Source organism: Amia ocellicauda, chromosome 21, assembly GCF_036373705.1.
Source record: "Amia ocellicauda isolate fAmiCal2 chromosome 21, fAmiCal2.hap1, whole genome shotgun sequence".
NCBI classification, from domain to species: Eukaryota; Metazoa; Chordata; class Actinopteri; order Amiiformes; family Amiidae; genus Amia; species Amia ocellicauda.
In genome coordinates, this window is record NC_089870.1 from 21,165,209 (window position 1) to 21,191,655 (window position 26,447).

Genomic DNA, 26,447 nt, shown 5'->3' on the forward strand with positions numbered 1-26,447 from the left:
ATTGTGTTATATATTCATTGCACGGTCGCGGCGGTCTTTTCAATTTACTCAAATTGATAACATTCAGAAAAACGTGCGTCTAAAACAACAACGCGAAGGCAAGTCTGATCGGCCCCTGTTATTGCTCTCGAATGGAGCATTTTATAATTCAGAGAACACATTCATATGCACAAGACAAATTGGTTCAAGAGCCCGACTTTCTTTCGTGATCTTATATCAATGGTACTGTGATGCATTCTTCTGTACTGTATTTTGTGTGACACCACTATTCCATTGAGCTTTTTAAATGCTTTTTAAGGCACCTTGTTGAAAGGCACGAATAAATACCTTTAACAATAATAACACACTTACTGTGTGAGTAGGTGCCTTCAATGAGAATCTGTACTCTTATCTGGATGAAGCTAGATGCCCCATGGTGGACAGAAGAATGCCTGGCCTAGCAGAGGTCCTTTGTATTTCCCGTTCGAATCCTCACTTTGAAGGCTTTGGTTTACCCCTAACTGTGAAGACAAAAGGGCTTCTTTGAGAGACCCAGGCCTGCCCAAGGGGCTGCACGGTATAGTATCTGAAAATAACCCAATTAACCCTTGTAAGCGACCCTTAGCGTGAGCCACAGCAGACAACGTTGATTATGTGACACGGGTTATTACAATAAAGTGGAAGCCGCATAAAGGTCCTCTTCTGTTCTCCGTCGGTTTTGGGTGGATTTTTACTCGGCACCTGCCAAACTTTTTTTTTTTGTGAAAAGTGACTGATGATTTGTTTTTGTTTCTCCTGTATTTGGCTCAACCGGGGGTGAGAGGGGTGTTAGTGATTGTACAGGAGGCCGGTCCCCCGTCCCCCCGTCTCGGCTGTCTGTGCTGCCGTATCGCAATGTTATCTCAGGGCAGGGCGGGAGGAGACGCTATCTCCTGTGCCTCCGCATTGGCGCTTCGCTCCCGTATCTAGAAGGAGCAGGGAGAGTTCCTTGCCTTTTTTTTCCACTCCGCCCGAGGAAACGCTGCCAGGGAATGGAGAGGTCAGATGTGACTTCCTGTGAGGAGACGGAGGACAAGTTTATTTTGTTAAAGTGCCTTAAACTGTGGACGTCTGTGTATTTATGTAGATAAAATACCTCAGTTTAGTCTGGAAGCTTTGCCCCGCGCTGCCCCGCCTGTTTTGCATTTGCAGCGCGGTGCATTTGCCGTTTGTGCACCAGGCTGAAGTGCGGGGGTGCCAGGCTCACATTGTTTGAAAGGACTGATTGTTTTCCTTTGTCTTGCTGGCCCTGTTAGACCCCCATCTGGTTTGTATCAGACTGTTTTCACAGCCAGCCAGTGCCTCTTTTCCTGCAGCCTGACAGTAAAATGCACCCCCTACCTCTCACAGCCTGGCAAAGGGAGCGCTGCTGGCCTGGAGCCTGGGGGGGGGGGGAGCTATGACCGCTATGATCGATCACTGCGGTCACAGCAACGTCACAGCCGCCCGGATGGTGACTCGATCGTACCACAGCTGTCCGGTGGCACAGAGACACCCGGCGCAACCAGACCAGTAGCAAGGCTCCAGGGCCTGTCGTCAAGAACAGTTATGAAATAATCAGGTTAGGTCCAAAACGCCGATCCCCTGTGAGCCACTTTCATGACTGAATGGGAACGAGCTGAAAAATATTAGCTGCCTGTCTCGGCCGAGTGAGTAACGAAGGAGCAATGCGCACAGTGCGAAAGTTTACAGAATTGTCACTTCTGATTTTGTTGTTACTCCAACCAGAAAAAAAAAGTAATTTCCTGTTTGGAACTTTTTTGTGGGAAAGCCCATTACTATCAGTTCAAATGAAAACCTAGCCTTAAACACACGGTGACTGAAGCGCTCTTCCTCCAGCGTGTTGTTTATCATGTGTTAAATGTAATTGAGGATGTGTACCCTTGAAACAGACAATCTTCCTCTGGTGACTGAATAAGGGCAGGCAGATTCTTCTTTTCCCCTGTGTTTGGAGGAAAAGACTTGTCTCTGTACGTTTCTAATAGAATTAAAGACGGATTTTAATTTTTTTAGAAAGATATCCAGATGTCCTTCGCTTTCACAGATGGTTGAAACATTAGGAGCGATGCCCAGGGGCCTTTTCTGAACCCCCTTTACAAGGAATTGGCTGTAATTGAGAGTTTGGAGATATCCACCGGGGAGAATTGCTACAAAACTTCGAGACCGCTGTAAACGTCAGTGAAGTTCAGTGTGTCTTCTCTGCCCCCTCGCCAGCTCAATCACAGATTCATTATCCTCATCCTCATGTCCTGGGATGTGTGCTTGAGCTGTCACTGTAAATGACAGTATTTCTGCGAGACTTGGTCAGACCAGGCCCTATCCCTGTCCTCGGCTCAGCGCGGCGATGATCTCTCCCTCATTCGTAGAACAGAAGATGTGAAGAGCTCGGCGCCCGGGATATGAAAGGCAGAAGGTTTTTTTCCCCAGACGGTTCAGGGTTTGTGAAGTCGGGTCTCTTAGGAGGCATTCCACCTTCTGAAGACCAACAAAGGCAGTCTTTGAACCGGGTAAAGATTTGTATTTAACGAAATGCAAACCCAGAATGGTGAATGATGTATGAGTTTAACGGGGGCGGCAGCTAATAAGTCTGTTTGCTATATTGCGCGTTCACAGTGGGGTTCATACAGATAAAAAGAATTAATCAAATCCAGATATTTCATAATCACACACACAAGAAAAATAAAGAAACTCGAAAGCAAATGTGAGCGAATGGGGAACATCAGTTGTATATTTTACTAGCATCAAGTGGTGCATTAGGAAAATAATTACCCCACAGACTAGGCAGGGCAGTTTTAGAAATCCTGTTGTCTCTGAGCCATGTGTCATCTTTAATATCTGTGCATCGTAAGACAATTAATTAAGCCGGGCTGTCAGTGGAGCCCAGAGATGTGTCATCCGCTTTGCACTTTCTGTTTCTCGGAGTGAGATGTTTGGGATTGAATTAAAATACTTTCTCCTCATGACTTTGAAGGTTTGTTATCGTTTTCCACATTTCGTTCCGGAAGATGTTGTGTTTGTGGTGGTCCCGTACCCGACGCAGCTCTCGCATGAAACACAAGACACTCTGCCTCGATTATACCCAGCAGTCTGAGGTTATTTTTTTTCTCTCCCTTGATGCCTTTGTAGTTTTCCTCTGCAGTTATGGCTCTCATTTTTCATTGCTACTTCCTTTTCATTTTCACATCGTTTGTGCAGCCCTTATGAAGTTAACTGACACTGAATACCCCGGCTTACTACACAGCTACGCTTGTGGGATGAGTTAAGTAAAAGCAGCCGTCTGCACTGCGTCTCAGTCCGGACGGCCACAGTGTCATAAACATGCCTTGTCAGTCATTTTTCTTGCTAATGCAGTGCCTGGCCTTATTCAGTCCGAGGTGCAGTCTTTCACTGGCGGATGGCTCTGGCGGACAGCAGGAGAAACTACATTAACATCAATTAGGTTGAATAGTGAAAAAAGGTTTATTTTTTATTTTTATTGTTTACATTATCTGTTTAGTGTCTTTAAAACTCCACCAACACCCACAGACATCAGCAGTTTGGCTTACATTAGTTCAATGGGCTTTCTGTGTCTGTTTCTTCACCGATTCCTTATCTTTAACTGCCTCCAATAGATTAGCGATGTTTCCACTTATCAGACACGTTTTGCGGGAAAAGTCTTAAGTACGCAATAAAACGTACGTGTGCGTTTTCCAAGACAACTGATGTGTAAAAATATAAAAATTTTGACTTAATTTCCTGCAAGAGCACTTAGTCCATATCAGATGACGGCAAACTTATTCAACAAGGCATTGGTAATCGGTAAAACATGTTTCCACCAGCATTAACCAACGATATTTAAATCCACCTATCGTACGTAAACACTTTTGGCCGATGTTTCCGAAATTCAATCGACATTTGCTGATGAAAACCTGACTATTGTACCCTGATGCTTGGATCTTTATTTTTGTTTAATTAGTGACGGCGCCGCCTCCTCCTATCAAAAACCTACTTGCTCATAGAATCAGATTTATCTCACTGAATAATAACCATTTAACCTCGTTACCTTTTCTGTTTTCGAAAAGCATGGACTCTCAGAGCTCTGATTGAAGCCCATGGCGCTGGGTAAACAAGGCGTGGTGGGGGCGTCTGTTTCCGCCGAGGCCATGGAGGAGAAGTGCCTCCACCTACCCCAGCCCCCGAGGGACCGACCAGCCTCACTCTGAGTCAAGAGGCCAACCACGAGTGCTTATCCGATCCTTGACCTCCCGGCCACGGCGCGCGGTAGAGCTGCCGAGCCGCCGACAGCCGTGATGGGACATTGATGAGGTGGACATCTCTCTCTCATAGCGGACAGGGAGCTAAGAAACTTGCAAAACCTCTTTTATCTCCTTCTTCCCTCCCCGAACAAGCGCCAGATGAAAAGGCCATTGAATTCCCCCTGAGCTCAATGGGGACAGAGCTGCCGTGGGGGGGAGATGAAAGCCTTCATGGCCAATTGCAAATCCACTGAGCCGCCCCACCCCTGCTGCTGGGCTGTTTAACCCGCACAGCTGCCCTCCTTTCAGCCGGGAGAGAGACGCACCGCTGTGGGGTTTATTCCAGGGCCCGTTATGACACGGCCTTGCTCCCCATTCACTTAGGCGAGCCATGTGTGGGCAGCGAGAAACAAAGGCAGTGTTCCCCTTTCAATTAGCACCATCCTTATTGTCCCGACTTCAGAAGCTGAGGGCTCTGAGATTTGCAACACAATGGTTCAATAAACAGCACCTACAGTGCCCTGGCTCTGTGGTGTAAACAAGGCCAGAGAAAAGGATTACATTCGGGAGAGCCATTGATGTTTTGATTTACTAGATCCGTCTTTAGGTCAGGATTCCTTTCTTTTTTCTTTATTCGTCTTTGTAGTCCTTGTGTAGCTGTCTATTTCTTCCTAAAGCTGACATTATAAACACTTGAGCTGGACCGACCGGTCTCCCGATAGGTCGTGCCGACACTGAGGTCGGAGCGGTGAATCAGAAGAGAGTTGTTGATTCGCAGAAGTGTGCGAGGAATATATGCAGTACTGTTCAAAAGTTTTAGGCAGGTGTGAAAAAATGCTGTAAAGTAAGAAAGCTTTCAAAAATAGACATGTTAATAGATTATATTTATCAATTAACTAAATGCAAAGTGAGTGAACAGAAGAAAAATCTACATCAAATCAATATTTGGTGTGATCACCCTTTGCCAAAACAGCATCAATTCTTCTAGGTACACTTGCACACAGTTCTTGAAGGAACTCGGCCGGTAGTTCGGCCCAAACATCTTGGAGAACTAACCACATTTCTCCCGTGGATTTAGGCAGCCTCAGTTGCTTCTCTCTTCATGTAATCCCAGACAGACTCGATGATGTTGAGATCAGGGCTCTGTGGGGCCATACCATCACTTCCAGGACTCCTTGTTCTTCTTCACACTGAAGATAATTCTTAATGACTGTTGCTGTATGTTTGGGGTCGTTGTCTTGCTGCAGAATAAATGTGGGGCCAATCAGATGCCTCCCTGATGGTATTGCATGATGGATAAGTATCTGCCTGTACTTCTCAGCATTGAGGAGACCATTAATCCCGACCAAATCCCCAACTCCATTTGCAGCAATGCAGCCCCAAACTTGCAAGGAACCTCCACCATGCTTCACTGTTGCCTGCAGACACTCATTCGTGTGCCGCTCTCCAGCCCTTCGGTGAACAAACTGCCTTCTGCTACAGCCACATATTTCACATTTTGACTCATCAGTCCAGAGCAACTGCTGCCATTTTTCTGCACCCCAGCTCCTGTGTTTTCGTGCATAGTTGAGTCGCTTGGCCTTGTTGCCACGTCGGAGGTATGGCTTTTTGGCCGCAAGTCTTCCATGAAGGTCACTTCTGACCAGACTTCTCCGGACAGTAAATGGGTGTACCAGGGTCCCACTGTTTTCTGCCAATTCTGAGCTGATGGCACTGCTGGACATCTTCCGATTGCGAAGGGAAGTAAGCATGACGTGTCTTTCATCTGCTGCAGTAAGAGTCCTTGGCCGTCCACTGTGTCTACGGTCCTCAGCGTTGCCCGTATCTTTGTGCTTCTTCAAAAGAGCTTGGACAGCACATCTGGAAACCCATGTCTGCCTGGGAGAGACCTTGCTGATGCAGTAGAACTACCTTGTGTCTTGTTGCTGTGCTCAGTCTTGCCATGGTGTGTGACTTTTGACAGTAAACTGTCTTCAGCAGCCTCACCTTGTTAGCTGAATTTGGCTGTTCCTCAGCCCGCATTATTCCTCCTACACAGCTGTTTCTGTGTCAGTTAATGATTGTGTTTCAACCTACATATTGAATTGATGATCATTAGCACCTGTTTGGTATAATTGTTTAATCAGACACCTGACTATATGCCCACAAAATCCCTGACTTTGTGCAAGTGTACCTAGAAGAACTGATGAACTGATGAAGGCAAACGGTGGTCACACCAAATATGGATTTGATGTAGATTTTTCTTCTGTTCACTCACTTTGCATTTAGTTAATTGATAAATATAATCTATTAACATGTATTTTTTTTTAAAGCATTCTTACTTCACAGCATTGTTTCACACCTGCCTAAAATTTTTGCACAGTACTGTGTAAATAAATATATATATATATATATATATATATATATATATATACAGTGAGGGGAAAAAAGTATTTGATCCCCTGCTGATTTTGTACGTTTGCCCACTGACAAAGAAATGATCAGTCTATAATTTTAATGGTAGGTGTATTTTAACAGTGAGAGACAGAATAACAACAAAAACATCCAGAAAAATGCATTTCAAAAAAGTTATACATTGATTTGCATGTTAATGAGGGAAATAAGTATTTGATCCCCTATCAATCAGCAAGATTTCTGGCTCCCAGGTGTCTTTTATACAGATAACGAGCTGAGACTCTCTTAAAGGGAGTGCTCCTAATCTCAGCTCGTTACCTGTATAAAAGACACCTGTCCACAGAGGCAATCAATCAATCAGATTCCAAACGCTCCACCATGGCCAAGACCAAAGAGCTGTCCAAGGATGTCAGGGACAAGATTGTAGACCTACACAAGGCTGGAATGGGCTACAAGACCATCGCCAAGCAGCTTGGTGAGAAGGTGACAACAGTTGGTGCGATTATTCGCAAATGGAAGAAACACAAAATAACTGTCAGTCTCCCTCGGTCTGGGGCTCCATGCAAGATCTCACCTCGTGGAGTTTCAATGATCATGAGAACGGTGAGGAATCAGCCCAGAACTACACGGGAGGATCTTGTTAATGATCTCAAGGCAGCTGGGACCATAGTCCACAATTGGTAACACACTACGCCGTGAAGGACTGAAATCCTGCAGCGCCCGCAAGGTCCCCCTACTCAAGAAAGCACATGTACAGGCCCGTCTGAAGTTTGCCAATGAACATCTGAATGATTCAGAGGAGAACTGGGTGAAAGTGTTGTGGTCAGATGAGACCAAAATCGAGCTCTTTGGCATCAACTCAACTTTCCATGTTTGGAGGAGAAGGAATGACCCCAAGAACCCCATCCCCACCATCAAACATGGAGGTGGAAACATTATGCTTTGGGGGTGTTTTTCTGCTAAGGGGACAGGACAACTTCACCGCATCAAAGGGACGATGGACGGGGCCATGTACCGTCAAATCTTGGGTGAGAACCTCCTTCCCTCAGGCAGGGCATTGAAAATGGGTCGTGGATGGGTATTCCAGCATGACAATGACCCAAAACACACAGCCAAGGCAACAAAGGAGTGGCTCAAGAAGAAGCACATTAAGGTCCTGGAGTGGCCTAGCCAGTGTCCAGACCTTAATCCCATAGAAAATCTGTGGAGGGAGCTGAAGGTTCGAGTTGCCAAACGTCTGGATTTTTTTGTTGTTATTCTGTCTCTCACTGTTAAAATACACCTACCATTACAATTATAGACTGATCATTTCTTTGTCAGTGGGCAAACGTACAAAATCAGTAGGGGATCAAATACTTTTTTCCCTCACTGTGTGTATATATATATATGTATATATATATATATATATATATATATGTATGTATGTATGCATTGTGGAGTGAAAACAGAGCATTTACCTGCCCTTTCTAAGAAAACACATTTAAGCTGTTTTTCAGTTTTAGATGCATCACTTTAATCCACTCAGGGATGGTTTGACTTCCTTTTTTAAAGCTTTGGATCAACTGTGCTGTTTCTTTGTTGCCACTGTTTGTAGTACCAGGTTTTAGTTTCTTCTTATTTCGGCGTACGAGTGTCCGACTGGTGATGATGTAATGCTGTTATGCAGCGTGTTTTACTGGGATTTCAGTCCAGGAGAAGTAAGCAGCTTTTCTGTGGGCATTGTGTGTCGAGATATCCCAGCAATACTGCAGTAATCTCGTCCGGGTGCCTGTGTTGGATACCGCAGGTGAAATTACGCTGAGCCTCAGTTCTCCGCTTAAATGTTGACTCGAGTAAACCGTGCTTTTATTTTTATTTTTAACTGATACACTGCATTGTGAGGCCAGTGCTGTGTGTAAATGGCAGATACATTTAAAATCGTCTGTGAAGCAACATCTGCCGTTCCTCTATTTTGCACCGGTGTTGCACCAGCGTTGGGATTTGGCATCGTGCCTGGAATTGCTTAACTTTGGACGGTGCATCTCAGACGGGTACAGTCCTGTCTCATGGGCACAATCTCAGATTTCTGTGCAAAGCCTTTTCGGGTTTAACGTTGGCTTACGCTGCTTCCTGACTGCATTTACTGTACTGCACTCCCTCCTGCCTGTATGGTTTTTGTGATTTTTCCCAAGTGCATTTTCTTCCCCAAGAGTCGCGTTTTGCACGGCGTAAATTATCTATATTTCTGGTTACGGTGTCACGGCTACAGTAGGGTTACGATTGCGTTCGCGCGTTTCATTCAGTCTAATCGAGAGCTCTTGTTGTGTTAATTTTTCAGTTCTCGTTTGCCGCCGAGCACTTTTGTGTGGCACCAGCTTTTCAGACATGATCTGATCTCTGATTGATATTATTAATCCTCCGCGCTCGGCACCGGAATTTAAATAAACAGCCAATCTCAGACGCCAGGTCACCACAGAAGACGCCGGCTGAGTCGGCCGCACGTCTTCCAGCTGAGACAGTGTCTGTCAGTGAGGTCTGTGCTGTTTTCTAGTGGCACGATCCTAAGCCTCCTCATCTGGATATCTTCCTGCTCAGAGTCGTGACATTTTTACTGTCAGACTTTCCATTTTCACAGATAACTAAACGTGTTGCTCTTCCTTTCTCCTTTTCTCTCTCTCTCGTCGTTCTGCAGAAACCCCCGATGACGCTGACCAGATCTCCCTGGACCCCAGGGATTATTTCGGCACCGGATACCAAGGTGACTTTCAGATGCTTTTCTCTCCATCTCTGTTCCCAGGACGTGGAAGACACTGAACACACCATCCACACACGCAACAAAAAGACGTATCCTCTGAGAAACTAGTCTTTTAGAGAGGTTTTGTTTTGTTATCGCCCTTTGAACCTCATTTGTAAACATTGCTAAGCCCTTTCCCTTCTCCCAGTCGACGTGAGGCAGAGAGAGGGGCGGGGGGGGTCTTTCTTTCAGCTCTTTTTATATAAGTTCAGAAGGAGTTGGCCTTGGAGATTGTGCAGGTGCGTCCTGCCTCCTGAGAAACTGCCCTTCCTGGGTTAATTCCTCCCGGTGCGGTGGAGGTCTCTGTCTCGAGGATCTCTGACGCGGAGCAGCTGGCCGAGAGCGCCACGGCCCGGCAGCTGCGGTTCAGGTGGCAGTAGAGCAGGGCTGGTCGCAGGGCCGCTCTCTGAAGCTTGTTTTCGCAGATGTGAGAGCTGCACTCTGACAGCTCCGCAGCGTTTTATTTTTTATTTTGATTAAGATCTTTGAAACAGGTTCGCAGAGTCGCCGAGAAGGGCCGGGTTTCTCTGGAGCACCTGGTCCCAGTGTGTGTGTAGCTTCAGCTCGCTCTGTTTATGGAGATGGACGGCTGACAAGTGGGCTGTCGTCCCATCATCCTGACGGTCCACATTAAAGCGAGATAATGGCGGTAAAATTCCCCAAATAACTGGTTGCGAAACCGGCGGACTGAAGGCCGTTTACGGGTTTAATAACACTATACTGTTACACTGCCGTCTGTGAGCAAAGGAGAAAGGAAAAACCTGTTTCCTTATCCCAGTAATCATGGGTGAATAGCTAGACAAGGAACCATTTAGTTTTACACTTTTTTTTTTATGAATGAGAGATCAAAGTGAGTCGTGTTTGCTTTGGCTGAAGAGGGGAGAGGCTCTGTTCATTCACAGCGAATAACAAAGTCACGGCCACACCGGACGATCTGTCGTGATTTCGCCTGCGAACGCGTGGGGGGGTGTTCAGAGAAACAGGTTTAGCTAAAGCAAGAACAGATCTCCCTGTACAGTGTTTCTTGTGTTGGCTTGTCCAGAACTGTTTGTTTATGTGATTTGCAACATCAGATGTGTATCTTTTCCGGAAAATATACGAATTAAACGATCTTAGTGTTAAACATTAGCAAAGTCCCCATAGGATGTTAAAGTATCTGGTTCTTGTGTTATTAAAAACCTGAAACACACACCCATCCTCCCACAGCTTTCATAAAATGCTTACCCTGGGTCAACTGAGAGCCGTAATGACTTAACGTTTCCTCTCTTTTATGTCCTGAAAATAATAATGACATATTTATGTTGCGGCGGCTTCACAGAACTGCCCAGTCAGTGGATTGCTACACTTACCCTTTCAAAGCTTTTACTGAAACAGACCTCCTTTATATCAGCTGACACAAACGTGCTCTGATAACTTTCACTGCTGGGTAAACAGACAGCTTCTGGTAGCTGTAAAACGCAGCCCGTAACAGAGATAGTCCCGCAGATAGCGCCTGCTTTGTTGTTGTTCCCTCTGCTGCCAACAGGATGCGTTCGCTTATCTGGTGTCAGAGTGTCTGTAGGGGTGTGGGGGAGGCTGGGAACGACCCCAGGTGTGGATATAGTCACTGGGCCACTCAGAGGGGGCGAGGACTTTAGGGTGTGCTCCCTGTTTGAAGGCCTCTTCTGGGGGAGATGACATGAGATACCTGGTGCGGTTTGTCTCGTTTGTCCCGATCGAATTACAGTTTTGTCGTTCCACACCTGTTGCCAATATTTCTGCAGCATCTTTCAGCTCCTGGGTAGAGCGTGTGTGTGTTTCTATCGTCCGTGATTTCTGTGGGTGAGCGCATTCTGTGTGTTACAGTGAAGCCCCGGCTGTAAATCATGTTGACAGGGATTAACTGCAGGAAGAGAGTGTGTGTATGTGTGCGTGTGTGTGTGTGTCAGCTGCCCTTAAAAATACCCCAGAAAGTCCTTTAAAATAAAGAATGGGCAGAGGGAGCACGCTGTCCCGAGTCCAACAACCTCAGAAACTTGTCCAATTGTCCCGAATTGTGTCTGGCACAACAGTGACATCACGCATTCCTCCTTCATTTTCAGTTCCGAGTTTCGGTAGCAGTGAGGTGATGATTGAATGAGGTCATTCCCAATCGAGCAGGAACAACCACAATGAATCTGAGTTTACTGACGCTGATTGTTGTTGTTGTTTTGTTTTTGTAACAAATCCCCTTCCTGCCAGCCTGTTCTGATCCGTCGCCGGCCGGTTCACCGTACGTATATGATTCTGGATTGTGTGCGAAGGCCGTCTTGTTGCCGTGAAGGTGTGTGTGTGTGTGTGTGTTTGTGTGAATTTAAGCGTCCAATTGCTTTGGCGTCGGCTCTGGAATTCGGTACAGCTGTGAACATTTGTTCAGGCCCAGATTGAAGGCGAATTCATTGCCTCTGCGCTCGCACTTCAAACGCTTGGCAGTCCATTCGAAGTCACGGCGGTCTGGGGGTGAAAGCAGAAAGCGCTGCGCAAGCTGAAACTATAAGCAGCTGTTGGGCTGTTGCCATCGTGAGGCAGCGACGCTGGAAAGTATTATCGTATGTGCCTCTCTCTCTCTCTCTCTCTCTCTCTCTATCCCCGATGAAGGAGTGGTCCTGTTTGAGGGTTTCACTGTCAGGGCAATTTTTAGCTTCACCGCCCAGGCAGAGTGGAGACGCGGCCCTCCGTCTTCGGTGTCGCCGAGGGTTGTTTACGCTCAGCTTCGAAGTCGAGCGCCGACTCCGGGCTATTCTGGCTTCCGACTTCCGTTTCCACACGTCTGTCGTGTTTGTCCTCCACGGGGCGTCCATAGCTCGGCGTCTGTACCGCTGCCCCCAGCCTTGGCCTCCACTGCCTGTCTCTGCCAAGCTTGCAGGCTCTCCTCCCGTCAAACACGCGGCAAAGCACGGGCAGCTCATGGCACCAGTCTTGTCAGATGTCGGCGTACGTCACCTGAGTGTGTCAAACACCAGACTTTTGCTTTTATTAATAAAACGGCGCTGTTGTCTCTCTAAGAGGAGAATATATTGGTAACCACAGCATTGAAAAGATGGGTTTAGGGTCCCTAAAGGATTTTAAGGGAACACTAACAAGGTTTTTATTTATTTATAGAAGGTAAGTGAAATGTGCAAATGTTTTTATCTGTTGCTTATAACTGTGTCTGTTCCCTGAAACTCACTGACAGTGACAAAAACAAGCAGCGGGGAGATTTCACAACAACTCGAGGACTGGAGGAAGGTTGATTGATTGATTGATTGAGTGGGATTAGGGCTGAGGTTTTTGGGTGGGGGGTGGGACCACAACCTCGGAGGGTCAGAAAAGCGCAGCCTGACGCATGTGTTTGTGTTCTGGCCGCAGGTACAGCGGCGAGGTCTCCCGTAAAGATGTCCGTCCGCCTGCCCCCCACACAAGAGGAAGAGGGGTCTGCCAGCTCGAGCACCATGGGGGGCGACACAGACTCCTCAGGGACGGATATATTTTAACCAACACCGAGATTCAGTTTCTGCCCCCAGGATTCCAGCATCGACACTTGATGAGAATGTGATGCAGATTTGTATACCTGTTGATTAGTGTTGTACAGATGTGTTTTTTTATAGATACATATATTGTTAAGCTGCTTGGACCAAATTAATGAAAGGGATACTCTGTCTGATTGTGTGTGTGTGCCTTTGTGTGTCTATTTTATTAATAAAGTGTTTTTCTTAATGAAGATTATCCTTGGCTCCCATTTCTCTGTACTAGCCTCAGTGTGGCATCATCAAAACAAATCCTGCATCGAAAGCGTCGAAAACATATGAGATTGGCCTCCCTTTATACATTTTATCTCCTCCATTGAACTGTGCGTGGCCCCATTGTCCTGAGAAGCTCTCTGTGCCGGTGCTTTGAATGCACTCTGTGAAATGCAAATTGATTGATATATTGATTTCACGGGACATTGGAAAACAGACCGTACCTGACAGGGACACTGGACTCGGCTCTTAATTGCAGTTAAGTTCTGCTCTTCGGGGAGAGGTGGTGATGTGGAAAAAGGTGGCAATTATGTCCTCTGTGACGTCACTTCAGGGCAAGGACTCTATAATTAGGACTGAGCTGGGGCTTGCCCTGGTATTTCTTCTTAAAATCAGTACCCAGATATGAATCTTTTTACTACAGTGTATTTATATATTTCTGTGTGTGTTTGTTTGTATCTTAACACTCAGTTTTGTGCTCCCGTTCCCCTGCATGGTGTGACTAAGTGGAGGAATTTCAGCTGGTGGGTATTTCATGCCAGCAACACTTGGCCAGCAAGTGTGTTATTTGAGTTGCAAGAATGCCAACAAGTCACTTCTGGACAAGTTGTTGAAATCCGGAGAAATAACACAGCGTGCCGAGCCGAGCCGCCCAGTAAACAACCCTGTAATTTCAATACATAATTATAACCGACAAAATCGCCACTTCAGAGCGGAACGGGTGATGTCAGTCGGGACGCGGCATACAGAAATTGCGACCTTTGCAAACTTTTTACGGCGCTGGGAGAAAGGGCAGAAAGAGAGCGATTGGCCCTGAAGATAAGGGACTGGGGAGAGGCCTGTACAGATTGGACTGCAGAAATGACTGCGAGGGAGACTCGTTTCTCCTCATACGAACAGTTGGTCTTGCCCCAAAATGTCCGCCCGCCGGTCTTGCGGACGTGCTTGTCAGCGGACCAATCCCCGCCGGTCAATCGGGGGAATGAGACCTTCAAACGAGAGGCTTGAGTCGCTGACAGATGATTGTGCACAGAGTGGACTTAATTAACATTTATTTTAACTCCCTTCTCCCTTTGTGGAGGCCTTTTGAAATGGCCAGGTGGCACCGGCAATTACATCATTTGCGACCCCTTGATCAGTGCGCAATTATGAAGGAGTATCTGACAAAGCCCGGCTGAAGAGGAGGATCCCGGGGAATAATTTCTAATGGCGGTGTGTGTGTCGGTGCAGCTCGGCTTTCAAAAGGAGGTTTCCCATGATGCACCACCGACACCAACCCTGGCATTTAGACTCTCTCCATTGATCGTTGAGTGTTAGTTGAGGGATCCTCTAATTGCCCGTTGTGTGTGCTTTCACTGCTGTGATTCCTCCTGCACTAGAACATTTCCCCGAAGTAATTAAAGCCCGAAATAAAGAATTAAATGCCAGTGTTTGCGGTGAAAGTACTCTGGCAGAGAAACTGGCCTTCAATCACAGACTCTCGCGAAAGCAGTTCATCTCACTCATATCAAATCCCTGTCGGGACCCCTGCGCCCTTTGGGTTTGAGTCAGTCCAGCTGCTAATACCTACCAGATGTGAGATGCAGGAAGTTCGAGAGAAGTCGAGTGTGACATTGGCCACTCGCCCCTGCCGGCAGCAGAGCGATCGCCAGGCCCTCCCCCCTGCAAGATCCCGAAAAGACCCCAGATGTACACGTCAGGGTCGCAATTAAAACGACCCTGTGCCGATGCTTTTAACGCCCCACCTCCTCTTTAAACAGATCCTCCGTGCAGAGCTTTTTAAAAGTACTGGCTTCTACATATGTGTTGAGAGGGAGCACACGTGGTGGGCTACACATTAAATACGGACCCACAGTTGAACTGAGTTACTTTCGGTTGGGAACTGAGACCTTGAGATACATATTTTGAGTTTGGTTCCCCTCATAAATGGTCACAGTTGGAATGATTTCACTTTATTTTCCTGAGATCTGGACGTTGTGGAGGGACACGGTGGAGAGCTGTACTGGACATACAGTAATCCTGCATAGAGGAGTCCTGGACGTATCCCTAGTGATGGTGTCTATGATTATTAAACAATAGAAGCACGCTACAGGTTTTATAACTGTCTGATCTCAAGCCCGAGGCCTACGCAGGAAAGATTGTGTGGACTGACGTGTGTGAAAGTGTCATTTCGTGAGCGGCTTTATCTCTGCAAACTGCTTTGCATGTTGAACGCAGATACCGTCTTTTACATTTTAAATTGCTTGCCTCAGCTCGCCTTCAGATAAGCAGCCAAACCGAAGCGATACCCGTGTGTGATGCAGGTTTCAAAGAGAAAGAGTATTTAGAGGGTTAAAGTAAATCTGAAACATCTCCTTTGCTGGAAATGACTCCCGTCACCATCATAAAGCAGAGAAATCTCAAAAAAGAATTGTCACGGAGCCGAGAGAGAGAGGCTTTCCCATTATTTCTTCTCCCTTTGTTGAAATCCCCAATTGGTGCTGAAACGTGATTCTCGCAGCTGAAATCTCTTTAATTATCACATTATACAAGTGGCTTTAACAAATGTGTCCCCGGAGACGGCCATGTTGTACCCAAACACCCCTGATTGATGAGTGAAAATAGAGCGTTCATTGTCACATTATGCAAAGCTGACTTATTAAATAATGGGGGGGCTCTGCAGAGTAACTGTGTGTGTGGGGGTCAGCTTGTGTGCAATATAAGACTGAAATTACTACTGAAATAAATAAATAAAACATTTTCCACCTTGATTTCATTATTTTTTTTAACGATATTGCCACACTGGAGCGTGTAATAACTCAGCAGCCCGACAAAGTGTCTTTAAAAACGGTTCCAAGTGTCAGACAGGGTTTTTGAAGGCATGCAAAATAATGATAATTAGCCCGTTAACGAAGCAGCCATCCAAGACAACAGCTTTTACTTCCACAGCACATCTCGCAGCGAGCGTCTGAGCCGAGATGTAAACCTGTTAATTGGAATCTGGATCCTAATTTCGGATGGAGGGTCAACATTGTAATGTAAAAATTGTGGAGGAGAAAAAAAAGCGAAAGGAAGAACAGCGGGGACACTCGGGCCTGGCCAGGGACTCTGTCTTCATGCAGGCACATCAAACGTTATCTCTTTGAGGAAGGAAAAAAAATTAACTGAGAAGAGTATGTGTGTAGCATCGTTTTGTGTGCGTATGCAAATGCCTCCCTAAACCACAAATTAATTTCTGAGACTGCAGCGATCGCGTCCGGCCTGCAAACAGATGGAGCTTGTCTGCGTTAATGTGCATCGCCAACCGTGGGTCCCGATCCATCAGACTTGCCAGGCTGCCGGCGCGTTCTGTTCCTATACAAGGCGTGGAGAAGCGCTGGGTATTTAGACAGAGCGGGTGAGGGGCTGCCACTCGCACCGTGATGTTAGCCAGGGTCTCCCGCTGCTTCCACAACCTAGACTCTCACAGGGTGGGGCAGCCGTTGATGCAGACTTCAGCCAGGCATTGGTTGCGTGTCTCTGTTTGAATCGCAGACGAGTCTAAATGTTTCGACACTCGGCGATCGGGGGGTGGTCTCTGCGGTCGACATATCACCTCAGGGGGTCAGAATTCACCATGTCGCCGCCCGGGTCTGTGATCTGTCTGTTCTGCTAACGTCTCAGAAAGTGCCGTTCTGTAATATCTGATACGGGGCGGCGTTACCTGGAAATGACCCGTCCCTCGGTGAGGTAAAAGACAACAACACAGTGTGCTCTGAAACAGCTGCTTTTTTGTGTTGCGGAACATATCAAATGTCACCGCTGTGTGTGTTGTGAAAGTCCAGGGCGGCACTGGCCAAAACTGCTGCCAAGCCGGGCGTCTCCAGATGTGCCTGGATTAACATTCCTCCGCACTTCTCCTAATAAAGGCCTGTTCATAACACCTGAGCAGCGAAGCAGCGGAGCACAGCAGACACTGTCCATACGAGTCCGCCAGAGGAGTCAGACGCCTCTAACGGGGGAATTCACCCCAAAAAGCCCCAATCGTCACACACGCATGCAGCCCCGGTCGAAGCAGCTGTTGTCAGCAGCTGTGTACAATGCACTGCATTGACTATCGATTCACAAAGCGCCTTTCATTTGTCGAGGCCTCTTCTCGCTGCCTGAAGGGTTGATCTGTGTCGGGGCTGCAGAGAATTAGACACAGTGTAGAGTAACTGCAAAAATACAGCCGTGGAGAAAAGAAAGAGAAATAGAAGTTCTTTTTTTTTCTTCAGTGCAATTCTTCTTTTAATCCTTTGAATTATCTATGCGAATGCTCAGACTGACGGGGATATTTTATTTAGGCTCCTCGAGAAGCCCGTGTGGAGTGGAGTGCTGTTTGGCTCTGGGCTGTGTGGTTTCAATGCCTGATTTATTTGCGTGTTTGTGTTTCTCCTGGGTCTGACTGAGAGATGGGCGAGACACGAGAGCAGTGTTTGCGGAGAGGGAAACGGAGGGGGGAAGAGGAGCTCTGTAGGGTTTGAGAGAGTTTGTGGAAAGGGGTTTTAGTTGTTGTTTGAGTGTTACTAAATAATAATAATTAGACAGGTCTGTCTGGTTTTTATTATGATTTAACCACATCAGCTAACGGCCACGAATCATGTAAACTATAAACTGTGTCCCTTTTATAATAATCATCTAATAGACCTTTTCTCAGTCGTCACACTAAGCATTGAGAGCTGCAGCCATGTGTGGTGGATTAGGTGAAGGAGCTCTTGAGCCGAGTGACTTATGGAGATGTCAGTGTCGTAATTAACACAGAAAATAAGAGCTGTCACACCTTGCAAAAGAAGGAGATCCATCCAGTGGTGACGGAGGTTGAACATATCGCCCCAGGCAGTCCTCCAGGCACCCAATGTACCTTTTCATCTTCCTTTATCCTGCCTCGTCTCCGCGCTCTCCATCTGGTCCACCGTGACTCATGTTCGAGGCGGCGATAGGCCTGATCCGTATCCGCACGGAGTGATGGGAACGGTTCCACACAGCCAAGGTCATCTTTGGAAAATACATTTTAAATCGTCTTAATTCCACAGCCCCACCTCCACAGAGATGCAGGTGTTGAAGAATAAGAAATGAAAAAAATTGAAGAGGGGCGCCTGTGACATCCCAAGCCAAAGCTTTTCATGGCTTTCAGTTCCTCCTGACATTTTCAGCTGGTTGTATTTATGACTCAATACGACACTTTTAGTTAAAATAACTCCACCAGGTTCTGCAGATCGGCTTTGCACAGCAGTTCTCCCCGAAGATCGTTGGCTTCTCTCCAAGTGCTTTAGAAATGTTTTATTCAGGAAAATCCCCCTGGGAGATAATTGGTTTGGAGAAAGCAGTACAACACACATTTGCTGCACTGTGCTGAAGTTTTTTTCAGTGCAGTGTTGGCCGGGTCTCTCGAATACAATTCAAGTTTCGTCTTCTGCAAATTCTCTTTGAATCGCAGGGTGTGTGTGTTTGTTTGTTGGCTTCCAGATTTGGTTCTTTCGGTCAGACCAATACACCGATTCCTGAATGTCCTAAATTCAGTTATAATACTGTTACTGAGTCTTGTATTTCTTCACAACTCATTTATTTCAGGGAAGACTTAAAACTGTTGCAACTGTGAAGCTTGTGTGAATATGGTTTTAAATATCACCGTTTCAGTCAAAAACAGCCGTGGAAAGGTTTCAGATGATGACTTCGAAGAAAGAACAAAAAGATTGATTTACTCCGAATGAAAGAGTGTATTTTTTTCTTGCAACATAATTAATTTTAATGTTGACAGTAGAGCTGACAAGAGACTACAAAAGCACTGCAACGGGAGAAGAGCTCTGAGTGGCCGCTAATGGACACGAGATACTCGGCTCTGGCACCGAGTCAAAGTCTCTCGGCATCTCGCGTCCTGGACGTGGACCTTCGCCTCGTGACGGATGAATGTTCGGGAATGCAAGGGCGGGAATGAAAACGAGACGGAGCAGAACAGAATAGACACTTCAGAGATGCAGGCTGGGGGCGGGGGATCAAGAAACACACATTTCTGGTCACGAGCTTGTCTGAGACTCGAGAGAGAGAGAGAGAGAGATGGATGATACCGGCGAGATGAAAGAGGACGTCTCCGTGTCTGCTGATGGGATGCACTGTGATCTGCGCTACAAGGGGCTGTGCAGGTGTGCTGGAGAGACATCTCACCAGCTAAGCCGTGATGGGATTTGTGCACTGCTTCCTTTATATTCTGTTTAATCTGCAGCAATGCGATGGCTACCACCTTTAATGGTACCACCCTTACCACCCTTTCATCACTTTAATGCCGACATGTCCTTTTGCGAACCTGCCAGGAGACAGCAGGGAATCTCATTGGACATAAATCATCCCTCCTTAATCAGACCGTTACTAGATAAAACGAGGGAGCTGTCTCTCATTCGCGGTGTGCGGGTTTCCCGAGAGCGTGTCTGCGTTGTTTCCAAAGGGATGAAAACAGAGGCTCATGGAGAAACAAAACACTGCCTCTGCCGGTCTTTGAGTTCACCCCCAAGGTACAGCAAGCTTCATTGAGCTTCCATTGAACATACAAGGGTTCGAGCCACAGATAAGCCAGATAGTTCTGTTCAATGGTGTGGAATACTTTTGGTTTTCAGTGTTTCTTGCTTGCTGACTTTGTGTAATCAACTGGCATGAAGCTGTCTATGTCTGATGTATAACTAGGGGCTACTAAGAGTTGCTAACCGTTTTCACTCTTTGTGTAGCACGTAACAAAATCGCATATGGAAAAATTGACGCAATTACGCAAATGGCTTTTTATAACAAAAGAAAATGATCAATTGTCTCTCTAACACATTCAGCTGATGCGTATTCTCTGCATCACCGTCATTATCATTAGCAAAAGGCTCATTAAAGTGAAGATCAAACATGATTACGATTAAAAGACTCCATTTAACACTTAAGATTGAGGAATCGCACGGACTCAAGATCTGTTAACAAGCCAGTGAGTGGAGAAAAGAAAACCATTATGACACTTTGAAAATGTGGCTGAAAACAGTGGGAGTCTGACAATCCCCAGATTTAAATGTAACATCCTTTTCAGATGGATGTGTAATCGGCGGTAACGCCTACCGAGCCACGCAGGCCGTCTGTGTACCGGAGACACCGGGGAGCAGAGAGCCATGACACCCTCAGCACCCCACCACATGCAGGGAGAGTTTCTCATTTCCGTCTCCATACGATTAGCAAGTTATTTCTGTCTCGTTGTGCAAAGGTGTGAGGACCGCCAAGAGAAGCAGACAAGATGGGCAAATGCAGACACCTCATCTAGTTTAAGCATCGCGTTGGCTTTACATGACTGGGTGATTAAAAGCTTAAAGTTTCTGCTTTCTTTCTTAGAATCCAGAGAACAAAAAGACCCGCAGGATGACATCTCTGACCGTGTATTTATTTATACATGTATTTCTGACCAAGTCCTTTTTTATCTCTACTCAGGATCCTTTCCCTGTCTCCGACGTGTCAGTAAATTTGCTTGCTGAGTTTGTGACACCTAGAGTCTCACACTCACACTGTGAAGTTGTGAGACAGAGAAAACATTTATTCATTGAAAAGAAAACCTACTGATATAGACATCTTTCACAGCTTTCGTGTTGTTGTTTTTGTTACCTTCTCTTCTCTACAGATGTAAAACTAGAGGGGGAATACGCCCGTCGCAGTCACCGTCATGGATTAGTAAACAAGTTTCAAAGTCAGAGAAAATATATATTCTAGAGAAATCCCGTAGTGGGAGCGAACTGTCAGATGGATGTACAAGTGTAGAAATGAAGGAGAAGTGCAGAGAATACAAAACACACAAACAAAACAAAGAAAGAGAAACGTATTTATTCCACAGATAAACAGGACAGAGTGTCATGGCAGCGATGACAGCAATGTGTGATCTGGACTGAAACGAAATCTCCCACGTCAGGGGGATATAAATCCGGATGGCAGGCAGGCAGTGGAAAAACCACATTTTTTTTCCCCCAACCGTGGTGTTTGAGGAGATAAAGCGCGTTAATGAAGGCCCTTATTGTCAAGCCTTCCTCAGTCCGATGTTGAATCTGGCTCTGTGTCTCCTCCATGCTGTGTAATTAAGAGATGGGAATTGTAAATTGAAAACACCTGTTCGGCACCATTTTTCTGCCCCACCTTGTGGGAAATTATGAGTCACTTCTCATCATGGTTTGGTTTTGCACACACGTGTCGGTCCTGGGCGAGGAACACAACATACAATATGTGTGTGTGTGTGTGTGTGTGTGTGGACGAGAACAGCTGTTAATCTCAGGTAGTCTCTCTCGAGTGCAATCTCTGGCTTTCATTAACCCGGAGCATGTTTTTTATGGCAAACAATAGTGAGAATGAATCGCTGCGAAGACAGGAAAAAGACGTCTCCATGACAACTGACTCTTCCCGTGCTCGTGCCGCTCATGGAGCTCAAATTACAGAGACCTGAACCCCTTCCATCAGCAGCATCACCCTCTGGGAGAGCACCCGTCCACTCCCAGCAGAGGACGAAATCAGAAGGAGGAGATGGGGCTGGATAGGGCACACACTGCCAGGACGGAGGACTCTGGAGATCTGCGGTTGGCGCGCCATACCCGGATTGGGGTGACGGGCAGTAGTAGTGGTAGTAGGAACACCTTCCCCGCCCGGTCTGTGAGTGAGATGGGGCTTCAAACGAACCAGGGGCTTCGGTCTCAGTGGCTGAAATCTTGAGAATGATCGCCACACTTTGAGACGCTTTTCTGGGCTCCGTCATGTGATATCCGTCCTCGATTTCCCATCGGTACATTGTTGCGGGCGTTTTTAAACACGGCGCCCTTTGACTGTATCTCTCCCTGCATCGTGAAAGAAATTGAGCCACTTGTTCAGCTTCTTCCAACCAACGCTGAGCAGTACAACCGCACCGCTCCTGCTGTCGTCCACACAGTCAAACCCAACCTGCAATTACCCGGGACTTGGTGACACTTTAACTATCACCCGCAGATGTGTTTAATCAGGAGCGCTTTCACATCTATAATTTTGGGGGAGCCAGTCTTCAATTTAACAGTGTTTAAAAGTTTATTGTCAACCGAGCGGCTTGCTGCGGCTCAACCGAGGTGGTGAGAGTCTCTTAACCCCACAATTACCCCCCACGGGGTCCCGGAGGGCTCCTTCACCAGTCTTGGTACTTTCAAGTATTGATTCATTACGGCTTTGGTTCGAGGGGGAGGTCAATTAAGCGTGCATTTGTCCCCGCCTCCCCGGAATAATAACGGCAGTGGGGGGGGCGGTGTCACGTGGTCGTTTGGCGTTGGGGGGCTTTGCGAGTGTCTGAGATACAGAGCTCGGTCATGTGGGCGAAAGGCGGTGAGAGCCTCTCTATTATTCGTGTCTGTCACACGGAGAAAAAGGAGCCTTTCAGAGCGCCCGTCAGGCTGCGGTAATTTGTATTGTACAAGCACACATTATAGCGCCATTAATAAGTTTAATGGTCCGGGGTCTGACAGTAAGGAAGCGCTGGGGAGCCGCCTGGGTGACCACAGCGGTCGACCTGTTTTGTACGCAGAACAAAGATGGTGTTGGCCAGTGAAGTGGGAGAGCGCTGAGGACTGTGTGTTGCTCTCCCTTTGGGGAAATGATGACTAGAGCCAAAAAAAACAAACTAAAAACATATATCAGAACTTCTAAGAAAGACAAAAAGCCCATGTCTGATCAATCACAAACTAGGCTTCTTTATAAACGTCTGTACTGTGTGATGAAGTGCGTTCACACGTTTGCTGGCGGTGTTCACTCCTTCGATTGTTTACAAACGCAGCAGTCTCTCAGCCAGACTGAGAGCCGGGGATCGTCCAGGTCGGGGGAGGTGTGTGCGGACCCCCTGACGGCCCCCTGCGCTGTCAGACCCTTTTGTCCTGGCGGAGGGGCGCGCTCTGAGCTCCGGGAAGCATCCATCACCGCCCCCCACAGACCCTGAGACGCGGCCCGGCGTTCATCGGGACATACAGATGAACTTGACCGTTGCCCCGGGGTTGGCTGACCTCCACTCTCAGAGACTTACTCTTTGTGTGAGGCGAATATGTCCCCCTCGTCCTACATCATCACGAGTCACGTCCAAGAGCACAGAGCTGAGCCAAAGCTGGTCTTCTGGATTGTTGTTGCAAGGGACTCCTTTTGGTCCTGCCGTTTAGTTTATATCTTCTGCTGTGTAACCAAGGTTCTCGGTCAGAGAGAGACAGAGCTGTCACTCACCTCAGCGAGAAATCAAGACAAGATTGTTTTATGAGGGTGAAACTCTGGGTATTTTAAAATACGAATGTTCATATATGATTAAATATTCAGGAGCCTTTAACCTAATGAATCTAAATCAGGTTTTCAATTATTAATGAACTGGTATTTCATCTCAACCTTTCCCTGACAGACTGGTGACTCGGGAGCTTTTGACTTTTTGACTTTTGAAAGATTTGCAAAGATGGCACAGACCCGTCAGACAGCGCTGGACTCACGTTAGCTCAAGTAAACACATTTCTAATTGAGGAATGGAGCTGTTATATACTGGTGTTGATTTCTGCAGCAGGGAATGGGTCTCTTACTAGTGAAATGGATTTGCTGTACTTGTCAGGTTAATCCATCAACAAAAATAGCAAAAAATAAACACTACACCACCGTTATCCACTCTCAAAGGCGACAGTTTTGTGGAAGTCTGCTGAGAAAGATACTAACACATACTGTTCATGAAATACTGCAATCCAGCTCCCATCGTCAGCTTGTGCGTGAAACAGAAATAAGGAGCTGTGATCTGTAGGGTTACTGTACTGAAACAATATCCTGCCGAGGTTTGGGAAGACAGACATTTTGCAAACACTGCCTCAACCACTGAAGAACAGCACGGTCTGCGATCATTTCACAGTATGATATTAGAAATTCAGACTTATTCCAGGTCTGAAGGGACTGTCCTACTGAGAGACTGAGGGACTGAACCTTTTCACACTGGAACAGAGGAGACTACGTGGGGACTTGATCCAAGTCTTCAAAATCATGAAAGGCATCGACCACATCAACCCAGAGGAGCTTTTCCAGATCAGCAGGGACACACGCACCCGGGGACATTAAATGGAAATTGGGCTTCAAGGCATTCAAGACAGAAAACAGGAGACACTTCTTCACACAGAGAGGCGTCACAATCTGAACAAACTCCCCAGCGATGTGGCTGAAGAGACAATGTGGGAACATTCAAAAACAGACTGGATAGGATCCTTGATCACTTAGTTATTAATGGACACCAAACGAGCACGATGGGGCGAATGACCTCCTCTCAATTGGACACTGTCTTATGTTCTGAAGTTTATTTGCTATCCTTGGTTCATTCGACTCCATCACTTGACCAGGAGAGAAATGTATGACAACAGGGTAATATAATTCACTGCAGGTATCTGGTTTAACAAAGTCATGCTAATAGTTGTAATACAGACCAGTTACCAAACACACACAAACAAACATATATGGAGAGTGAGTGAGAGAAAGAGAGATATGTTTTCCTAATTACATCTTGTTTTGCCCAAGAACCAGCTGATATCTAGGCTTGGGATATTTTCAGAAGGCTGCTGACGGTGTTTCAAACATCTGTTCCTCATAAAGACGTCCCATTTCCTAAATCCCTATCAGATTTAAAGAGCGGGGACCCGCTTTGTTTAGGCCTGATAATAGTCAACCATTTTCCCTTCATTCGCCCTCTGAGCAGGAAATCGGTTGTTTGGTTTTATTCAGACGCCACTGGAAGGTAAATTATGTGAACTGGAGGGAAAACCAGAACGGATTTCGTCCAGGTGCTCTGTTTTTAATTAGGTCTAATGCGACTAAATCCTTTCTTGTCTAAAGTCAGTCATCAACAAAGCAACAGCTTTGTTAATGACTCGTGTGATTATAATTCAGATTATAAATCACATATGAGGAACCTCTCACCCAAACATGTTGTGACACGTCTTATACAATAATAGACACCCGTCACACAACCTATTAACTTGTAAATCATGTACAAATGCTAACTTTGCCATTTAAAAAAAAAAAATCAATGACTGCAGAAGAGGCATTGTGTATTTTTTGTTTTGGTTTTAAGAAAAAGGATAATCATCAAAAACCTATTGACAAAATCAACTAAACTTAAAGTCCAGGTGAACTATTATATAATAATAATGTTAATTTGTAGTAGAAAACTTTGTAATGCATCCTTATTTCAACTTTCTAATGTGAATGCAGAGAGAATTTAAAAACACATTTTATAAATAACATATGTGGTGCTGACTTTACAACTGGGCTCAAACTACAACAGCCGCCTGGAAAACATATTAAACATCTGAAGAGCCCAGAGCTTTGACGGTCATCACCTGGTCTATTCTTCTCATTGTTATTATTACAGATCCGAAGGGAAACTTTTCAAGACTGTTTTCTTGGCATCAAAGTCAGAATGATTTGCACAAAAATGCTCTGCTATTCGTCCAGCTCCCCGTCACACAGACTCTGCCTGCTACTTAAATGATATAAATTATGCATTTTCTATCACTGGTTTTGCTCTTGGATTCTCCATATCTACAGGAGACGGGCGATAAGAAGGAGATTAATGGTCTTAATTTTCCCCCTTGTTACTCAACTTGCAGTTGGATAAAAATAAGCTTTAAAAAAAACCAACTCTTCTGATTTGTTGAGACTCAGACAGGTGAAGGTCATTAGACTGAACAGATAACAGGGAAGGACTGTCTTAGCTTTTTTAACCCATTGATGGTAAACTGTTTGATAAATGACTGCAATGTGCAGGTGTAAATGCTTATATTATATATATATATATATATATATATATATATATATATATATATATATATATATATATATATATAAAGTATTAACACAATGTTATGAACCAGGTAACTTGCATCACTACTGAACAAGTGCAGGTTATTGACAAACGGTAACTGATATGTTCACACTTTATATATAATTCTGCACCAATGCATTTGTTTATGAATGGTTTATTAAGCGACACTTGCAACCTTTTTAAACAGTTACCCAGTATACTGTAGAGAGAGTGTGCTGTTGAGTTGCCTGTGCTTTTCAGAAACTGGGCGAGACATTTATAATGATGATCGTTAAAGCCGTTGAGCAGGATTTACTTGCGATGAATTATTATGCTCGGTTTGGCAAACAGCAAGAGATGGCGACTCTTTATATGGAATTAAACAAACAGGCGGCAGTCTTGTCTGCAGAGATGTCTACCGGTGCAAATGGCATGATTGCTATTGCTGCCAATCAACCCGGTGCTCTGAAGCC

General features: G+C 45.9%; 1 protein-coding gene across 1 annotated transcript in view; it reads left to right on the forward strand.

Annotated features, from left to right (window-relative positions):
• The window catches only part of kiaa0586 (KIAA0586 ortholog), a 129,502-nt gene extending 116,359 nt beyond the window's left edge, over positions 1-13,143 (forward strand). Inside the window, exons 29-30 of the mRNA XM_066694391.1 lie at positions 9,319-9,384; positions 12,787-13,143. Coding sequence (XP_066550488.1) covers positions 9,319-9,384; positions 12,787-12,911 — 191 coding nt within the window. The 3' untranslated portion in view covers positions 12,912-13,143. The remainder of the gene's footprint in view (positions 1-9,318; positions 9,385-12,786) is intronic.
• Positions 13,144-26,447: the final 13,304 nt, after the last annotated feature.